The sequence below is a fragment of the Macrobrachium rosenbergii genome, chromosome 51, assembly GCF_040412425.1.
Source record: "Macrobrachium rosenbergii isolate ZJJX-2024 chromosome 51, ASM4041242v1, whole genome shotgun sequence".
NCBI classification, from domain to species: domain Eukaryota; kingdom Metazoa; phylum Arthropoda; class Malacostraca; order Decapoda; family Palaemonidae; genus Macrobrachium; species Macrobrachium rosenbergii.
The window spans coordinates 58882989-58901716 of NC_089791.1; the positions used below are offsets into that span (position 1 = coordinate 58882989).

General features: G+C 39.9%; 2 protein-coding genes across 10 annotated transcripts in view; one reads left to right on the forward strand and one right to left on the reverse strand.

Annotated features, from left to right (window-relative positions):
- The window catches only part of LOC136833447 (leucine-rich repeat and WD repeat-containing protein 1-like), a 93205-nt gene extending 74746 nt beyond the window's left edge, over window positions 1-18459 (forward strand). For all 9 annotated transcript variants that reach the window (XM_067095617.1, XM_067095619.1, XM_067095610.1 and 6 more), the window contains exon 9: window positions 16415-18459. In XM_067095617.1, coding sequence (XP_066951718.1) covers window positions 16415-16588 — 174 coding nt within the window. In that variant the 3' untranslated portion in view covers window positions 16589-18459. The remainder of the gene's footprint in view (window positions 1-16414) is intronic.
- LOC136833067 (solute carrier family 13 member 2-like) overlaps window positions 1-18728 on the reverse strand; it is a 153139-nt gene that overhangs the window by 90835 nt on the left and 43576 nt on the right. The gene's annotated exons all lie outside the window — the stretch shown is intronic.

Below are 18728 nucleotides of genomic sequence, written 5' to 3' on the forward strand. Positions count from 1 at the left end.
TATTCTATGATCATCCATTGACTTCATTTCGCAAGCCTCATTTATGAGTAGTCATTGAGGTGTCTATACTTTTATAACTTTTTGATAGTTTTGTTCTAAAACTAATATTTGTAGATGATATCAAGACTACATGTTTAAGCAAGGCTTCATGCCATATTCCCTTTAGCAAAGTAAGCAGAGCAGATAATGGTTTAAATCAATGAGAAAGAGACTTGCTCTAATACAGTGGTTCTTAACCTGGGGTACATGTACCCCTAAGGGGTACGAAACCTTAAATGGGGGTATGAGACATGATAGCCAGTGCAGTGGTACTGTATACTTACTGTATATTTATCATAAGTTTTTATTGTATTTATATTGGATCGGGGTACGAGAACATTTTCTGAGATATCAAGGGGTACGAGCAATGAAAAAGGTATTAACCACTGCATTAGAGCAAGTCTCTTTCTCATTGATTTAAACCATTATGTGCTCTACTTACTTTGCTAAAGGGAATATACTCTCCTCTAGCCTCTTACTGCATGTTACTCATATGTTTGCACAGGTCCTCCTCCCAATTTGCAAGGATATGGTTGACAGTGCCTCCCATATGAGGAACAGCACACCTCTTAACAATTAATGTTATCACAAAACCAAGTCTTACTTCTCATTTGTATGACTAAGATGACCACTTTTCTGCAAAATTTATCCTTATTTATGTGAACATATTAGGAGGCAAAAATAAAAAAAAATTATAACAGTGAGGATTTATTTAGTGTGATAGACACTGTGCTTACTGTGAAAGAAGAGTAGCCTACTCCAAGGAGATGCTAGGTGATTCATTGTCACCACTGAGGTCCCTTGCTCATTTAATTTTTTGTTGGCAGTTTTGTTAATGACTTGCATGCACATGGCATCCTAATAATTATGTCAATGTTTTTTGTATTTTTAAAGCCCTAGGTAGATACAGTACAGTATTTATCATGTGATGAAATGTTTAACCTGAAATGCTACTGATCTGGAGTGAAAGGAAGCCTACATCTGCTTATTTCACATTTGTATTTACAGTATTTTTATGAATGGGCCACATGCACCCAACAATCAAATAACTTTATTTTCATATATTTTGAAGGTTAGACATTAGTTTTTACTATAAGATGAAAAGCATTCAGGCCCGTTTTCTGATACATATGTGAGTGGAAAATGTAGAGAGTATTACACGGTACAGTATATAAGGTTGACTGAACTAAAATGTCCTTCAGTGATTCTGTCAGGTGCATTTATTGTGGTCTTTGCTTGTACATTTAGGCTTATAAGTTGACAGAGTATATTTACAGAGAGCTTGTGTTGCTGTTAAATGCTAAAAAATTCATTTGCTTTCATGTTTTCAACCTTGCTTAAGTATGTCATCTAGACCACCTCAGTGGGCTTTTCTGTAGGTACAAATTATTACAGTTAATGTAAGGTGAATTTTTATAGCAGTTTTTCCAAGTTTACAAACCAGTGTTTTACATGGATTCCCTCCTCCCAGTCCTTTACATTAGGATTAAAACTGTGCTAAAGAATGATTAAGTCTTCTTGAGAACAGCTATCCTTTATGCTACAAGCAAAATTATTACACTCCCTAAGTGGATATTTCAATTTTGGATGATAAGAGTACTTTCTTCCTAATAGACATATTAAACCCATATAAAAATAAGGTTTTTGTATAAGTTAAAATTTACCTGAGCTCAAATGTTTGCTTTTTTTCTATATTTCATCTTGATTAAACATCTGAAAAGGTTGGAAGTATGTGTACAGTGAACCCTCGCTACTTCGCGGTTCGACTATCGCGGATTCACGACTTCGCGGATTTTTTCCATTACGTATGTATATTATAAGAGAAAATATATAGCAGATTTTCCGGAAATTTCAAAAATAGTCGCGATATATGAAGACCCAAATATTTCATTAATTCCATTAATAATTATTAATATCTGCTAGTACTGTTGGTTCATTGCATTATGACATATAATTCAGTACAAAATGAAATTAAACAAAAGAGAATGTGATCATACGATAATTCATTATAGTACTAGTAAAATTAAACTGAACATGAAACGCTAATCAGATGCAGTCTGACATTGTCATATTTGAATGGTGTAAGGCTGCTGATGGCTACATATATACTAATTATAAAATACAAATGTAATGAATGTGCATCTTTTCCATGAATCTTTGTACTGCATCCAATAATATTGTTTGTTGCAAAAATCACATCTCGAATAAACCTATACTACTACAACAAAAAAAGCATAAAATAGCGTAAAGTATATTTGAATTTGAAACTAGCATGTAAGATGGGCTGTGATTGGTTCCATTGGTGATAGATGACGAATCAGCTCCCAAGTTTTGTAATCTCGCCTGTGATTGGTGTTTTGACCGTTTCTCCGACCCGCAGCAGCTTCCCTTGTCTCTGACCCGCAGCGTCTTCTCGCACCACGCCGTTTCCGCTCTCTCGGTAGATAGATGCTGTTTACATTACCAGTGCGGTGCGTGACAGTGTGTGTTTGAAGTTGAACTTTTTTTAACTTTGTTTAACCCTACAATGGCTCCCAAGCGTTCTGCTTCTGCTAAGGCTGGTACTGAGCCTAAACGCCAACGGAAAATAATGACGATTGCTGAGAAGGTGACACTTCTCGATATGTTGAAGGAAGGGAGAAGATTCTGTGGCCGTGGCCGCCATTTTGGAGTGAACAAATCCACCGTTCGCTACATTAAGAAGGATGAGGCGAAGATTAGGAAGGCGGCTGCCATCACCTTTAGCAAGTCAGCAAAGCGAGTTGTTACGCTCGTAATAAAACGATCGTCCGTATGGAAGGTGCTTTGTCAATCTGGATTGCCGACTGCGGAAGAAGAAAATAGCCTTGGATACGAACACCATCCGAACCAAGGCTTTGAGGTTGTATGAGAATTTCGCGGCAAAGGAACCTCAAGATGATGGCGACCACGCTGAAGAAGAAGAGGAAGACGAGCGAAGATGATGTAGATGAACCTCAAGCAGGGACATCCACTGATTCCCAGCCTCGAAGACGACGTTTTACCGCCAGCAAAGGATGGTTCGCCAAGTTTCAGAAACGCCCGCCTGAAAAGCGTTTCCCTGCATGGCGAGGCTGCTTCCGCTGACACGGTCGCTGCTGAAACTTACGCAAATGAGACGTTCAAGAATATTATCGCTGAAGGTGGATACAAGCCCGAACAAGTCTTTAATATGGACAAGACGGGTTTGTTTTGGAAGAGAATGCCATCGCGAACTTTCCTGTTCAAAGAAGAAGCCAAAGCCTCTGGCTTTAAAGCATTCAAAGATCGTGTTACCCTCGTGATGTGTGGCAATGCTGCGGGATTTTTGCTAAAGCCAGGGCTTATTTATAAGTCGAAAAACCCTCGTGCTTTGAAAAATAAAAATAAGAATCTCCTTCCCGTGTATTGGATGCATAATCCAAAAGCATGGATTCGAAGATGCTGACCTCCAACTGGTTCCACCAGTGTTTTATCCCACAAGTCAGTAAATATCTCTTAGAGAAGGGCTTGCCATTTAAGATCCTTCTCCTGTTGGATAACGCTGGTGGACACGTGACTGATCTTTCGCATGAGGGCATTCAGGTTGAGTTCCTGCCACCCAACACAACGTCCTTAATTCAACCGATGGACCAGGGGTTATCAGGCGTTCAAGGCCCTCTACACGAAGAATACCTTGGCAGACCTCGTTGCGTGTGTGGATGCCGCCAAGAAGATGAGGATGAAACATTCAATTTGAAGGCGTACTGGCGGCAGTACATAATTGCCGCGTGCCTTCAGAACATCCAGAAGGCACTGCAAGAAATGAAACCTGCTACCGTTAACGCGAGCTGGAGGAAGTTGTGGTCGAGATTGTTTACGACGACGAGGATTTACGCCTGCCGAGATTCAACACTCTGCATACGGAAATCTGTGCAGTTGGCTGCGATAATTGGAGGTGACGGGTTTGGCGACATGACGACGGAAGACATTGACGAGTTGTTGGACTGCCATTCCCAGCCGCTAACTGACGAGACCTCGAAGACCTGACAAAATCAGCCAGTGAGGAAGAAAATGAACCACAGGAAGAGACCCAAGAAGTTGTCGAAGAAACAGGCTTAACATTAGAACGGCTTGCCAAGCTCTGCAACCTAGCGAAGGAGCTGAAAGAATTGTCACAAGAATGGGACGAGGATATGGTTCGTTCTCTGCAGTTCTGCAACAAAATCGATGAAGACATGACTCCTACAGGATGCTCTTCGATCGAAAAAGAAGCAGCAGCAGCAACTTCCGATCACAATGTTATTCCAGCCTCATAAAAAGAGCCAGTTCCTCCTGCTACTATGCCTTCGGAAGAAATTGAAGTGTCCCAGGAAGAAGTTGAAGAGGTGTCCCAGGAAAAGACACCTCAGTCTGAAGAGACGTAAAATACAATCATTGGCTGCACAGTAGAAGACATCATCAGCTTCATCATCATCATTTCTACTGTGCAGCAAATTCATCGCCATCATCATTCAAGTTTTTCTTCAACTTCTTTCATGGTGGGTACAGTAACAATCTTTATTTCTTTATATACTTTAATATTCTAACATTTTAATATTAGTGCCTGTTTTAGATTAGGGTACTGTACATGCATTAAGTGTTCTGTACATTAAAGGGTGGTTTGTTAACAGTACATACGAGGAGGGCTTTATTGTAACTTCCAACTCTATCGTGGTGAGTAAAATACTGTACAATTGTACAGTACGCACCATAACAATCTTTCTATTTTTTATGTTCACTTACTGTTTTATTGCTTATCATTTGTGCCTGTGTACTGTATGTACGTATTGTAGATATCTGTACATTACTGTAAAGGGTGGTTTGTTAACAGTACTATGTAAAGGGAGGTTTTAAAAGTCTGAATACATGTTAAATAAATACTGTAAATATGGTGTCCCTACTTCGCGGATTTTCAGCTATCGCGGCCAGTTCTGGAACCTATCTACCGCGATAAACGAGGGTTCACTGTATAGTATAGACCAGTGTTTCTCAGACTTTTTTACCACGGGTCACATCTATGAAAAACCAAAACTTTGGAGTGCATCTTTGATTTTAATATTGAAAAATTAGTCATGAAATTTGAAAATAGGAAAAATGATAAAGAAGTACTAGTACTTGAAATAACCATATATTTTTTGATAGCGTAGTTGCTGTCTCGTCCTCAAGGAGTCACCCCCCCATGGTGTGCCAGCGCTCCATGGTGACTAGACTAGTATCAAAGAAATATTTTTCTAGCCTGGTCTTGTAGCCGGATATTGTGTTGTAATGAAAACACTATGACACATGATAGAGTATAATGGACTCAAAGATAAGAGGGCATTTTTCCTTATCTTCAGTGAAGCTGAACCCAGTTTTCCTCGTCAAACTGCAAGAAGTGACTATTGCGCATCTTGCGTCTGCCATCTTGTTTACGACCGGGCAGGCAAAAAGACCAGCTCCATTACCCTCTGCTAGCGCAAGTGATACGCACAACCCTTCAGTGTTCCTTACTGTTTTCAGGAGAGTAAAGCAGCAAGTATTATGGCAACATCCGAACACGAAAGTTAAGTGCTTATTTTTAAACTCGAGTTCTAAAAATTGTTAGTTTTAACTGTGGAACAAATGTTTTTGTGTATGGAATCCCGAAAACCGAACTTTGTTTTTGGAGCACATGGTCGGTGTCTTCTCATGATCTCTGTTATTTGCAAAAGCTCTAAAATTTGATGTTTTGATCATTGTTTAAAATGTGTAACTACAGAAATGTTCCACAGTTTAGTATTAATTTAGATAATCCTTTCAGATAACGATGTCCACAATAGCCTAGGTGGTAGCCTAACAAATTCAGTCAGAATAATGTAAATGTAGTAGATGTTGTCCGTAGCCTATATCCTAGGATTACATATCCTAAAGGTGATTTAAATAACGTGGGTTAGGTAGTAACCCAATTTAAGGTAAGTAAGAACCTTTTGAGCCATATTCTTTTATGGAACTAGGCAACAGCCCAGTTTACACCAAGGATCCTAGAATTCGGTAAACAGGAAACTAAAAAATTTTCCCGTCTGTATAACCTCGGTACTTGCGTATGATCTATATAATCTAGGACTAGTCAGTAGGTATATTAGTTTAAGTTAAACTTAAAAAAACACCCCATTATTGAACAATCATTTTACTAGATGGTAATCTAGAACTAGATGAAAATAGTAACCTGTGGAAGATGGTAGCCTAACCTCAAGGCATAATCTAGGTCTAGGCAGTAGCTATATTAGTTTAAGTTAAACTTACAAAAACACCCCATTATTGGACAATCACTTTACTAGATGGTAATCTAGAATTAGATGAAAATAGTAACATGTGCAAGATGAGATGGTAGCCTAGCCTCAAGGCTACGTACTAAGGCATTTGTGATTTATGTAACCATACCCTTGTGATATAATTAGCCCAGATTAGGTAGTATCCTAGATTAGAGTAAGTGATAACCTGACTATAAGAGTATACATTATTGGCCTACTATATGATATAATAGACCAAACAACCTAGGATTGGATACAAACAAGGGAGGTTGTCAGCCTGGGCTAGACAAACATAGTAGCCTAACTGTGCTTACTTATTAGCAAATTGCTAAGTTTATATAGCCTGTATATTTGTAATCTATAAAAGTCTGGATCAGCTAATACCCTAACTAGGCTAAGAAAGAATAAGCCCAGTAGTGCATATAAACAGTATTCTAGGGTCAATAACATTAGTAAGGTCTTATGAAGCCTATACCCTTACAGGTGATATAAACTTAGAACAGACAATAGCCTAACCAGATTTAGTGGAAACCCCTAAAGGGAACGTTTCAACTGTTAATTTAGAAACAGCACGGCTGATTATCAGACAAAAATGTAGTCTCAGCTGCACGAAACAAAAACCAGATAAGAAAATTAAATTTTAGTATAGCTTATAAGCTTAGGTTCCTAATTAAACCTAGAATAAGAAACTACCTAGAATAGGTTAAGTGAGAATCTTCTAAGAGATCTTCCTTGCTTAGATTAAAGTAGATTATACTAGAAGTATTTAACTAATCCATTTAAAACAGTAGCTTGGTTTAGCTGTTAAACAAATTAGTTTATAGAATAGTCCTTATGGCATGAAAATTTAAAATTAAAATTTCACATAAGCCATTGCAAAAGGACTAACAGCTTAAGTAATGCAGCCCTATATGCTGTCAGTCAACCTAAAACCTAAAACAGTTTAAGTTAACTCGTATATTTTATAACAGGTATTACATTTACACATGGTAACCAAATTAAACCTGTAAGATGTAATATATTTTAATGGCACAAGGTTTTTACAAAGTGTCTGTTCATTCAAAAAACAATTTATTCTAAATTAGTTTCTAATAACAACTTGGTTCTTTCACTACAGGGCCACCACTATGCAGGACCCTCAGCTCAAGTGTTCCGTAGCAAATTGCTTGGTTCGCTTTTTGCCAGTGGGTACAGCCCATTCCACCTACCACGAGCATAGTCCTTGCAAAAAACAGGACAGATTTGCTTGGCCGCCAGATATGTATGAAATTTGCAGTGTGCTCTTGGCAGCAAGTTTCAAGGACGAAACAGCTCATTTCAGGCTGTCTCGATGGGTCCTAGGGTTCAGCAAGGGAAAGTAAGGGGGAGATTATCAGCATACATTTAACCCATTCTCAGAGGATCCATATTCGGGCCAAAACCCAGTAACATCAGTCCCCAGGACCTCCCAGGTAAACCCAGCGGAGAAAATGGAGGAAGTTCCTCTTTGAGGTGATCATCATTTAGATGAAATTGATAATGCTACCAAAGTGTCCTTGCTGAACCCAGAAGGACCAGGGACACTACCTTCAGCTTACCAGGGTAGAAACTTTCCAGAAGGAATTCAATCCCCCATGCAACTTTCAGAAGCTGATCAGATCAGGATCCTTCCCCCAAAAGGGATACAAGGTTTGAGTCAACCCCAAGTGAAATGACTACATATTCAGAGGGGTATAGTACTGCAAGCTCCCCAAAAGGGATACACAGTTTGCAGTATTTGATCAGTTCTGTAAGGAAATTATGAGCAATATCAAAGATGCCTTTGCCACAGAACGGCAGTATATAATGGACATTTTGTACGATTCCGAACAGGAAATTTTAAAGAAATAAAGTCAGTGATGTACACTCCAAAGTGTAAAAGTACTGTATCCTGCAATCGAAAAGGGAAGAGTGGAAACAAACTCTGACCAAACAAGATCCAGGGTTGATTATAAAACTTCAGGTCAGAACACAACAGGGGCTCCAACATTCTCCCCTGATGATGATGCTAACAATCCTTGGCAAGACGCTTCAATGTGTATTTTCTCTGCTGATGGTAAGTATCTGATTAACGAGAGAAAAACCATGCTTGAAGTTGTACACGTGGAGTTTAGAGACAGGGCAGCATTCCTTAATACAGAATGGCGCCTGATTCCACCTTTGCCAGACATGGAGAAACCTTTGCATTATAACAGTTGTCATTTTTGGCTAACAATTCAAAAGAAGATTAGCAGGATATTGAATTATAGAGAATTTCTATTTTTATTCGAGAGAGGTCAGTAATGACCGATTTAAATCCCCAAGGAAAGGAAAAGGGGAAAGGATTATCCATTGCCTCTTAAAGATTAAGCCATTAAGACTTGACTCAGACTTAGAAGCCACACACTTGATGTCTCTAAAATATATGAAAATCAAAGTTTTAAAATATGAAAACATAAATTACATCTTCCTTTATCTTGGGGCACACCTTCCATGGCGCACCAGTGTGCCCAGGTGCCCCGTTTGAGAAATGCTAGTATAGGCAGTGAAATTTAAGTGTAATTAAAATCTTTTCTCTTCAAATACAATTTCAATCCATTTTTTTAATCAGTCTTGATTATCACTGCTTTGATTTGTTCAGGTTGAATGTTCAGTTGAATTATAATTGGTTGTCAGCATGTGTACTGTACTCAGTGAGAAAACAGGCTTCCACAGATGCTTCTCTTCATTCTGTCCCCATCACTGCTAATATCTGCCTTCATTCCTCTGTCGGATTGATTGTTAAAGGATTTTGCCTCATTAAACTTTTATTTTTATATAAGTAACTTATCAAGTAATTACTAGTTATGGTTCCCTAACCTACGGCAGCTTAGAAATTCAAAATTCGCGCGGTGGCTCTGTTATCGTTAGTGTGTAGGTGACAATGTCCCGTCACCATCTGGGACTCGAGGAAACAAACGAGCAGATAGCTCAGTTCGTTTTCTGCCGGCTTCCGGTTAACATTGGAAGTCTTCATGCAGCTGCTTCTTCGCCTTTCGGCTTTGTTTTGCATGAATTTTGGTGAAGTATTCAGAATTTGTTGCTTTGTGGCTTGCTGCCATTGTTTGAATTGTTGTTCAAGTTAACTTTAGTTTATTTAGTTAACGATGTCGGATTCTAGTTCATCTAGTATTCGCTTTTGTTTTGAGGGTTGTAGAACTAGGCTAACTAAGCTTTCATACGATTCTTATACAAAATGCACTAAATGTAGGGGGAAAGAATGTAGTAAGGATAATACTTGCATAGAGTGTCAGGATTGGGAGGATAAGAAATGGAAAACATTGAAATCTTGTCTAGACAAATTAGAAAGGGATAAGAAGAGGAAAGCAGCCATTAGGGCTGAAAGTAGGGCTAATGCAGAGTCCATTCCTTTGGAAAATGTAGGGGATGACAGAACTATCTCTCCTCCAATTCCTCCTCCTTCTCCTATCGTAACTCCTCCTACTTTACCATCTGCTTCTGTTCCAGGTTTCCATGATTCCGCTCTTAGTGCCATTGCCAGCCTCTAATCTAGGTTTGATCAGAAATTTACTGTATTATGTAGTACCATTATGGAAATCGGGTCAGCTATTAAATCTCTAATGGAAAAAAAATATAAGTGTTGACAGTGCAGTGAGAAGTGATAGTGCTGTGAATATTGAGGAGGTGGCTGTCCGTCCCACCAGTGCTCCTAGACGAAGGTCACTGTCCTGCTTCCTCACACCAGGGAGAAGACATACCAGAGGTCCAAGGGAGGCTGGCGGGTTTTGCCCATGGGCAGTCGCCCCCTCCGTCGAGCCTGTCGTGCACTCCCAGGCTTCAACTAAACGCCATTGGAAAGGCATTCCTGTGCATCGACTTTCTGATTGGGATTCTTCCAGTCCGCGCCAGAAGCCATATCGCTACTCTTCTTCATGCCCACTCAAGAGACATGCGAATATTAGCAATTCTTCTCCCCTGGCTGTCAAGAGGTACAGAGAGACTAGCCCTCAACCTTCCTGCAGCTTTCAAGTCCAGCCTGATTCTCCTGCTTATTTCTTTGAAGACAATCCTGAGCGCTATAAACGTTCTAAGCGCCCATCTTCTTCCGAGCTCCAAGCGCCCGCCGACTCGTGCCAGACTTCCACGGGTGAGCGCCCAGCGCCCACCGACTCACACCAGAATTCCACCAGTGAGCACCCGGCGCCTGCCAATTTTCGCTAGAATTCCGCCAATGAGCGCGCGGCGCCCGCCGTCTTGCGCCAGATTTCAGCTCTAGAGCACCCGGCGCCAACTCCCGAACTTCCAACGTCCACAACCGAATTCCTAGCTTCTTCTTCTGGAACCAGTGCACCTTTGTCAGCTATTCCGCCTTCTTCATCGCTCCAGGAAGATTCTTTAGCCCCACTTAAGCGCCAATTGACCGAGCTTGTGGGTCTTTTGAAGAAATCTGTGTCTGCTCCAGAGTCCAAGGATAAATCATTGTCTCCTGTCTCTTCGGAGGAAGAAGAGATTGTTCAGGATAAGGGTCCCTCTTCTTCCTACTTGTCTCTCCTGCATTTCCTCTTGGAGAATTACCCAGACTTCTTCAGGCCTGCTTCACCTACTTCTCCAGCTTCTACCTACCTTATGAAAAAGCATCCGTCGGAAAGTACCAGACTACCCAAGCTTGTTCTCTCCTCCTCCTCGAAGAAAGCTCTCAAAGAAGTTCATGCCTGGCTGACCACTAATAGAGAACAGGGCAAGGCGACTTTCGCCTTTCCGCCCAGCAAATTGTTGAAGATGAGATACTCTTACTGTGCCACCGGGGAAGCTCCTTCCTTGGGAGTTTCTGCCTCCTCTCAAGGGGACTTCTATGGTCTGGTGGATTCATCCTGTAGGAAGGCTTTATTGTCGGTCAAGTTAATGTTTTCCTCAGCGAACTAGACCACCTTATCAAGAATATTTTTAAGGTGTTTGAGATATTTAGTTTCCTAGATTAGGCCATCGGGGCACTAGGGAGTAAGATTGAAGACTGCCTGGATTTAGCTAAAGATCTTGCCTCCGATTGGCTTGAAGTTATTTCATGCTCAGACAGAGCAATTAGAGATGGCTCTTTGGAATTTGCCTCCCTTTTTTCTATGGGTGTCCTTAAGAAGAGGGAGCTCTGGTGTTCGTTCGCCTCGAAAGGAGTCACCAACGCAGAAGTCAACTCTACTCTTCGCTGCCTTAGACAAGTCTCACCTCTTTCCTCAAAACATAGTGAAGGATATTCTTTTAGAGTTACAGAGCAAGTCCACCTCTGACTTGTTGACTCAGTCCACTAGACATCCTAAGGAGCCTGTGCCTTCCTCATCTAGATCATTCTCCCCTCTTCAATCTCAACCCTTTCGTGGAGGGAGAACTTTGACCCAGCCTCGACCAAATCAAACTTCCGACCTCCTACGAAGTCCATCAAGAGGTCTTCCTTCAAATCCAACCCCAAGAAGTAAGAAGTTTAGTCCTCCACACCCAGGTAGGAGCCAGACTTCTACTTTTCTGGAAGGAATGGGAGAACAGAGGAGCAGACCCCTGGGTGATCAAGATTCTCAAGGAGGGCTAGCCCATTCCTTTTGTAAAGACTCCCCCCTTAATTGCATCTCCTATCGCCTTGACAGAGTACTCAAAAGGTTCCACGAAGTTTTTGTCCCTCTTTCAAGAAGTCGAACTCCTTCTTTCCAAAGGAGCAGTGGAAGAAGTCCTAGAGCCCCATTCAGAAGGTTTCTACAGTTGCCTTTTCTTGTTTCTGAAGGCCTCGGGTGGCTGGAGGCCTGTTCTGGATGTAAGCGCTTTGAATGTGTTCGTGCTGAAAACGAAGTTTCACACAGAGACTGTTCGCTCTGTTATGTCCTCACTACAACAGGGGGACTGGATGGTCACCCTGGATATGCAGGATGCGTATTTTCACGTTCCTGTTCATCCAGACTCTCAGAAATTTCTACGCTTTGTTTTTCAGGACAGGATACTACAGTCCTGGGCCCTATGCTTCGGTTTATCGACGGCTCCTCAAGTTTTCACCCGAATCCTTGCTCCTCTGGGGAATTGGCTTCACCTTCTGGAAATCAACATCAGCTTATATCTAGACGATTGGCTTCTCTGCTCGTCATCAAAGGAAAAGTGCGCGGAGGACTTGAAAAGAACTCTTCGCCTGACACAGGAGTTAGGCGTCCTCATAAACAAAAAGAAATCCCTTCTGATTCCATCTCAGGAGATTCCATATTTAGGGATGATACTGAACTCAGACTTTTCGGGCTTTTCTGTCGCCCAAAAGAGTCGAGAACTGCCTTCAGACTGTCAGTCAGTTCTTTGCTCTTCCTTCCTGCTCGGCAGTGCAGTGGATGAGTCTTCTGGGGACCCTTGCTTCAGTAGAGCAGTTTGTAAATCTAGGCAAACTGCACATGAGACCACTTCAGTTTTTCCTCAAAGCGAATTGGTGCAGAAAAACCCAACCAGACTCTTTCATCTTTCAGATTACGTTGGAAATCAAGGAGGATCTCCAGTGGTGGTTGTGCGGAGAAAGACTTCGGGAAGGGAAGTCTCTTCTCCCAGTGCACCCAGACCTTCAATTTTATTCAGATGCCTCCGACCTAGGCTGGGGCGTGCTTCTGAAAGGTTGGGAAGTCTCTGGAACATGGACTACAGAACAACAGAATGCTCACATCAACATAAAGGAACTGAGAGCAATTCACCTGGGCCTTCTATACTTCTCGGATCTGGTCCGCGGCAAGAAGATTGTATTACATGCGGACAACACCACAGCTCTTGCATATATTCGCAAACAGGGGCCACTCATTCCTTCTCCCTGTACGAGACGGCGAAGGATCTCCTTCTGTGGGTGGAAGAGAACCAAGTCTCTCTTGTCACCTGGTTCATTCAAGGGAGGATGAACGTGATTGCAGACAAATTAAGCCGCCTCAAACAGGTCCTTCCAACTGAATGGACCTTAAATCCAGTAGTCTGCGACAACCTTTGGAAACTGTGGGGCAAACCCACAGTGGATCTTTTCGCGAAGTCGAGAAAACACCGTCTGCCCCTCTTTTGCTCTCCAGTCCCGGATCCTCAAGCATGGAGCACGGACGCAATGCTTTTGGATTGGACAAGCATAGATGTGTATGCCTTCCCTCCTTTTGGAATGATCAGGGAAGTAATCAACAATCTGTCAACGCATCAGAACACCTCCATAACACCTCCATGACCCTTGTAGCCCCATTTTGGCCGAACAAGGAATGGTTTCCAAACTTGATTCGCCTCCTGGTAGACTACCCAAGACTTCCACAAAAATGGTCTCTACTCAGACAACCCCACTTTCTCAGATTCCACCAAAGATTATCCGCTCTGGCTCTGACAGGCTTCAGACTGTCAAGCGCCTTGTCAGAGCAAAAGGGTTTTCGAGACAAGCTGCAGAAGCAGTTGCGAAATGCAGACAAGCTTCTTCTACAAAACTCTACTAATCAAAATGGAGTCTTCAGAAGGTGGTGCAGCCACCATAACATCTCTTCCTCTGAGACATCTATATGCCAAATAGCCGATTTTTTTATTTTCCTAAAGTCCATCAGGAAGCTATCGACCTCTACCATCAAAGGTTATAGGTTGATGCTCAGCTCAGTTTTTAAGCACAGAGGAATGACCCTGTCTTCTAATCAAGATATCACCGACCTGATCAAATCCTTCAATACGTCCAAGAAAGATAGTTCTTCCAATGTCTCTTGGAACTTAGATGTTGTACTGAAGTGGCTCTCAGGTCCTCAATTCGAACCTCTTCATTCCATTTCCCCACAGGAATCTCACGAAAAAGACTCTCTTTTTAACAGCTCTCACTACTGCCAAACTTGTTAGCAAATTACAAGCAATAGACAAAAGAATAGGCTTTGCACAAGAGGATGCCATCTGCTCCCTTTCTCTGGTTTTCCTAGCAAAGAACGAGGACCCTTCTAAACCCTGGCTTAGGTCCTTCGTCATCAAGAACCTTATGGATATATTAGGACCTGAGGAAGAAGAAAGACTCCTATGCCCGGTGAGGTCCCTCAGGTACTATCTTCAGAGGATGGAAAAGATCAGAGGACCTTCGAGCAACCTCTGGTGCTCTGTTAAAAACCCAGTTTGCCCGCTCTCCAAAAATGCTATATCCTTTTTTCTGAGAGAATTAATATTAGAAGTCCACTCTCAGATCCAGGAAGAAGCTTTTCCTCTACTTAAGGTTAAAGCTCACGAAATTAGGGCAGTAGCAACTTCCCTTGCCTTTAAACACAACTTGTCTTTTTCTTCAGTCCTACAGTCAATGTTCTGGAGATGCAAGTCATATTCGCTTCCTCACCACTCAAGGATATAGAAACTGTTTTGGAAAATTTGTAGCACTTTAGGACATTTGTCTGTGGCTGGTATGGTGCTGGGAGAGGAATCATGAGGAATCTATCTGTTCCTTTGCTATCCACCGCCTTGACTTGCTGCCTGAGTTGTTGGGAAGCCCAAAGTGATTGTACCTGGAGTACTCACTCAGTTCATACTTTATCTTTTGATAATGGTTGGGTGTTATGGTTTTATTCTGTGGTGTAGGTGATGCAGCCATTTTGTATTCTGGTCTTCACCCAGGGCAGAGCATCTTAAAACTTTGTCAGCATACGTGTACTCCGCTGCAAGTTTCCCACTAATGTAGTGGCGAATTCGCCATAATTGCCACGCCCACTACAAGATGAGAGAAGCGTCGACCTGCAGCAGCTCTCTCAACAGGTAAGGAAACAACAAACATTGATTCAATGTTAGCGACCTTTCTAGTCCAAACTCATTACTTTCTTAATGTTTTGGAGTAGAATATGTCCATGCTCTTTCCCAGCTCCTTACAATGGGACTAGCTATGTAATTACTTGGTGTTATTTATAAAATGACATTTTTATAATAAAATAAAGTTTTATATATACTTACTTCAAGTAATTATTGATCGGAGCCCGCCTCCTCCCTTTGCATGGACATTAGAGCATTAAATGAATTGAGCTATCCACTGGGTTGTTTCCTTGAGTCCCGGATGGTGGTGGACATTGTCACCTACACTCTAATTTATAACAGCGCCTACCAGGCGAATTTTAAATTTCTAAGCTGCCAGGTTAGGGAACCATAGCTATGTAATTACTTGCAAGTTATATAAAACTTATTTTATCATAAAATACATTTTTCTTCCTTCCTACATCTTAATATATTTGGAATGGAAGTAGATTTGTTTTTACTGTAGTGTAGACTTTTTATGGCTTTGAACTTTTATGTCAAATTCTTGTAAAGTGAAATATATTTTCTGTGTAGTTTTAACTCTGATGTCATGAAATACTGGTATATTTTAAAACATGTTATAGCTGGCTTTGACTCCTCTTAACAGTTCACCAGTTGGTTTTTGGTGGATTCACTGTCTATGTGCACAGTTCTAGCCACTGATCATATGAGCTTGGGGAGTCCCTCCTTTTGAGCGGTGTCATGATCTGGTCAGTCTTCAACATATTGGAAATCAACAATCCTTGCATTGTTTTGTTTGTTAACTATTTCTCTCTATTGCCAAACCCAGACCGCGTCCCTGCTTTCAGTATCCCAGGTTCATACAATTTTCTATTTTTCCATAGGTGGACCAGTTCCAGTTTTTTTTTGTGTGGGAGGGTGGGAGGGGACTGGACCTGGATAATAGCATTTAGCTTCCATTCTCATGGCTGTTTGTATGATAAAGTTTACTGTTATAATAAAAAAATATTATTATTGTAAAATAATTACTGAGTCACATTTAAGACCTACATCTTCTGAAAGATTTATTTTTAAACATTTGAATATGGGCGTAAAGTGAAGTTAAGGAAGTTGGGATGTTAAGAGGGAAGAGACCAGTAGGAATACATGATTAGTAAGGCAGACAGCAACACAGCTAGAGCTGAAGGGACATTGCAAAGGGGCTATAGTCCTGTTTACAGTTGGCATGAAGAGCACTGCAGGTGGTTCCCCCCTTGCAGGGAGAACTTCCATATAAAGGCAGTGTTTTCATCTTTTGAGTTATCGTATGCTGTATTTTTATTATTTTTTCTGATACTAATTCTACATATTTACTGCAGGTAGAAAAGGCGAGAAAACTTAGACTGGACACGTATGATATTGTTGTAGATAAGTGTGGTGTCTCTCCTGGAGGAAGACATATTGTAGCTGTCACATCTAACAATATGGTTTGCATATGGAAGAGGGACAAGGACGAGGATGTGAAAGACAGTGATGATTCAGATAATGATTAGGAGTTTTCCTGCAAATAACAACGCTTTCTCTCATTTAAATAAATTCAGAAAAGAAGTGAAGTGAAATGTACACGTGGTGACAGAAAAGATTTTGAATTGATAACAAGCTGTCAAAGTAATAGTGACTGCTATTATGATACATGTACTGACAAATATATGTACAGTAATTTTTTTTATACTACAAGCAACTGAAAAGTAGGTTTTGAAAATATTTACTGTGTTGTAAGCAAGTTTACCCTTACATCCTCCTCTGTCTCTACACATAACCTTAGCTCATATGACTGTTGTTACAGACCTGAAGTACCACCTAATAGTAACTGTTGCCTGTGCATATTGGGATCTGATGTTAGAGGTTTTATTGAAATGAAACTAAATTGTTTAGTGGGTACTATTAAGGCCCTATTGCATTAAAATAAATAGGAGATTTATGAATTATATTTTTAAAATAAATAAATAATAATGCCTAGTTACTGTACATCTTAACTTACATTACTTTTGATGTGCACTGTAAGTGTAATGCAAAAAGTTTAATTCTTCTCTGTACAATTTTGTTTAGAATATTTGTTAAAATACATCTCCTATATTTTATGTGGGTTTTGATTTATGAAATGTTTACACAAAGAACATTACGTAAGGGAAACATATGACATTTCTTTTCATTTATATGTTCATTATCTGAATGTCTGCACATGAAAACCTCACAACCATAGTTTGACATTTATAAGTATTTAACCGTGAATATTGGTTTAGAATTTTTTATATATTTATTTTATTATTATTATTTTGTTTTTTTTTATGTTAATTCTCAGTGTTCTGTTATTTTACCTAGGTAATGACAACAATGAATTTTCAGGAATTTTCTGTGTGTTTGAAAGTGCAATTGATGTAGTGTCCAGCATATGTGAAACTTAAGTAATTATATTGAATTTAATCTACAAAGTTTTAGTGTAGGGTGTCATTGAAAAGTGAGAAAGTTAAATTCAATTTTTAACATAATGACCATTTGGTTAGATACAGAGTACAGTATTTATATTCTGTGACTGAATGAACATCTGATTTTATTCTTACAGTATAAGTATATAATCAATTTGCTGATGTCCCTTTTGTGGGAGACAAGTTAGGCATTACCCACCCAATGCAAAACAGTGGTAAGGTTCATGAATTTTTCCCCTTCTTTTTCTTATTGTTAATTTTCCTTCTGTATCTATTTTAAGCAAAGTATGATTTCTGAATAATTGTGTCAGTCAATCTGAGGTAGCACAAGAAATTATTGAAGCCCAAGAGCATGTTACTAAAAACTGAAGACCCCTGTTGTTGCAACTTACAGAGAGATCAGACTTGATGTTAAGTGATTGTATTACTGTAGTCATTTTTAAGATACACAGGAAAGTGTTGCAATATTGCCAGATATTAAAGCAAGGATGATATGGTTCAGAAGAAAGTTTAGTAAAGCTTGTTTCATAATTATGTAGCATAAATGATACAATCATTCTGATCTAAGATGCTAGATATTTATGACAATTCTGCTATTAGTGAGAGGGGTGGATATAAGGCTGCTGCTGTTAAGAGTAAATGCTAAAGTACAAAATGAAAATTTTTTTTTGGTAAAATTTGCTAAACAATTAAGATGCAGTATTGCTCATGTTGTTTGTGATATATTTTGTAAATGTAAGGCTTTGAAATCTATCATTACTAAAACTAGGTTTTTGTAATTAGTGAATTAAAGGTATGTACTATGAAAGTAAAGTAGCCTTTGAAAATTTATGAATAGGAAATAACTTACCTTCTTTGGTATCACTTGTCCAAGTGCCATTTAATGACATTTGTATTTTGACTGCAATCTAAAAAAAATAAATATTTGAAGTATGAAACTATTTGATTGCAAAACTTTTGATCTTAAATGAAACAGTATATGGAAGACAGATTTGTGTGATTTATTACAACTCTGATGGTTTTTTTAAAGTGTATGATCAGAGTTTAGGTACAGTAATAGTATTTCAAGATATTTATGAAGAAAAAAAATAGTGGTGGGAAGAGTACAGTATAACTAAAGAAAACTTCTTTGTATTATTTTAACGTTTTGATTAGATGTGCAGTTTTTATGTACGAGTATAATGGGATCAACAGTACTTGAAGAGAA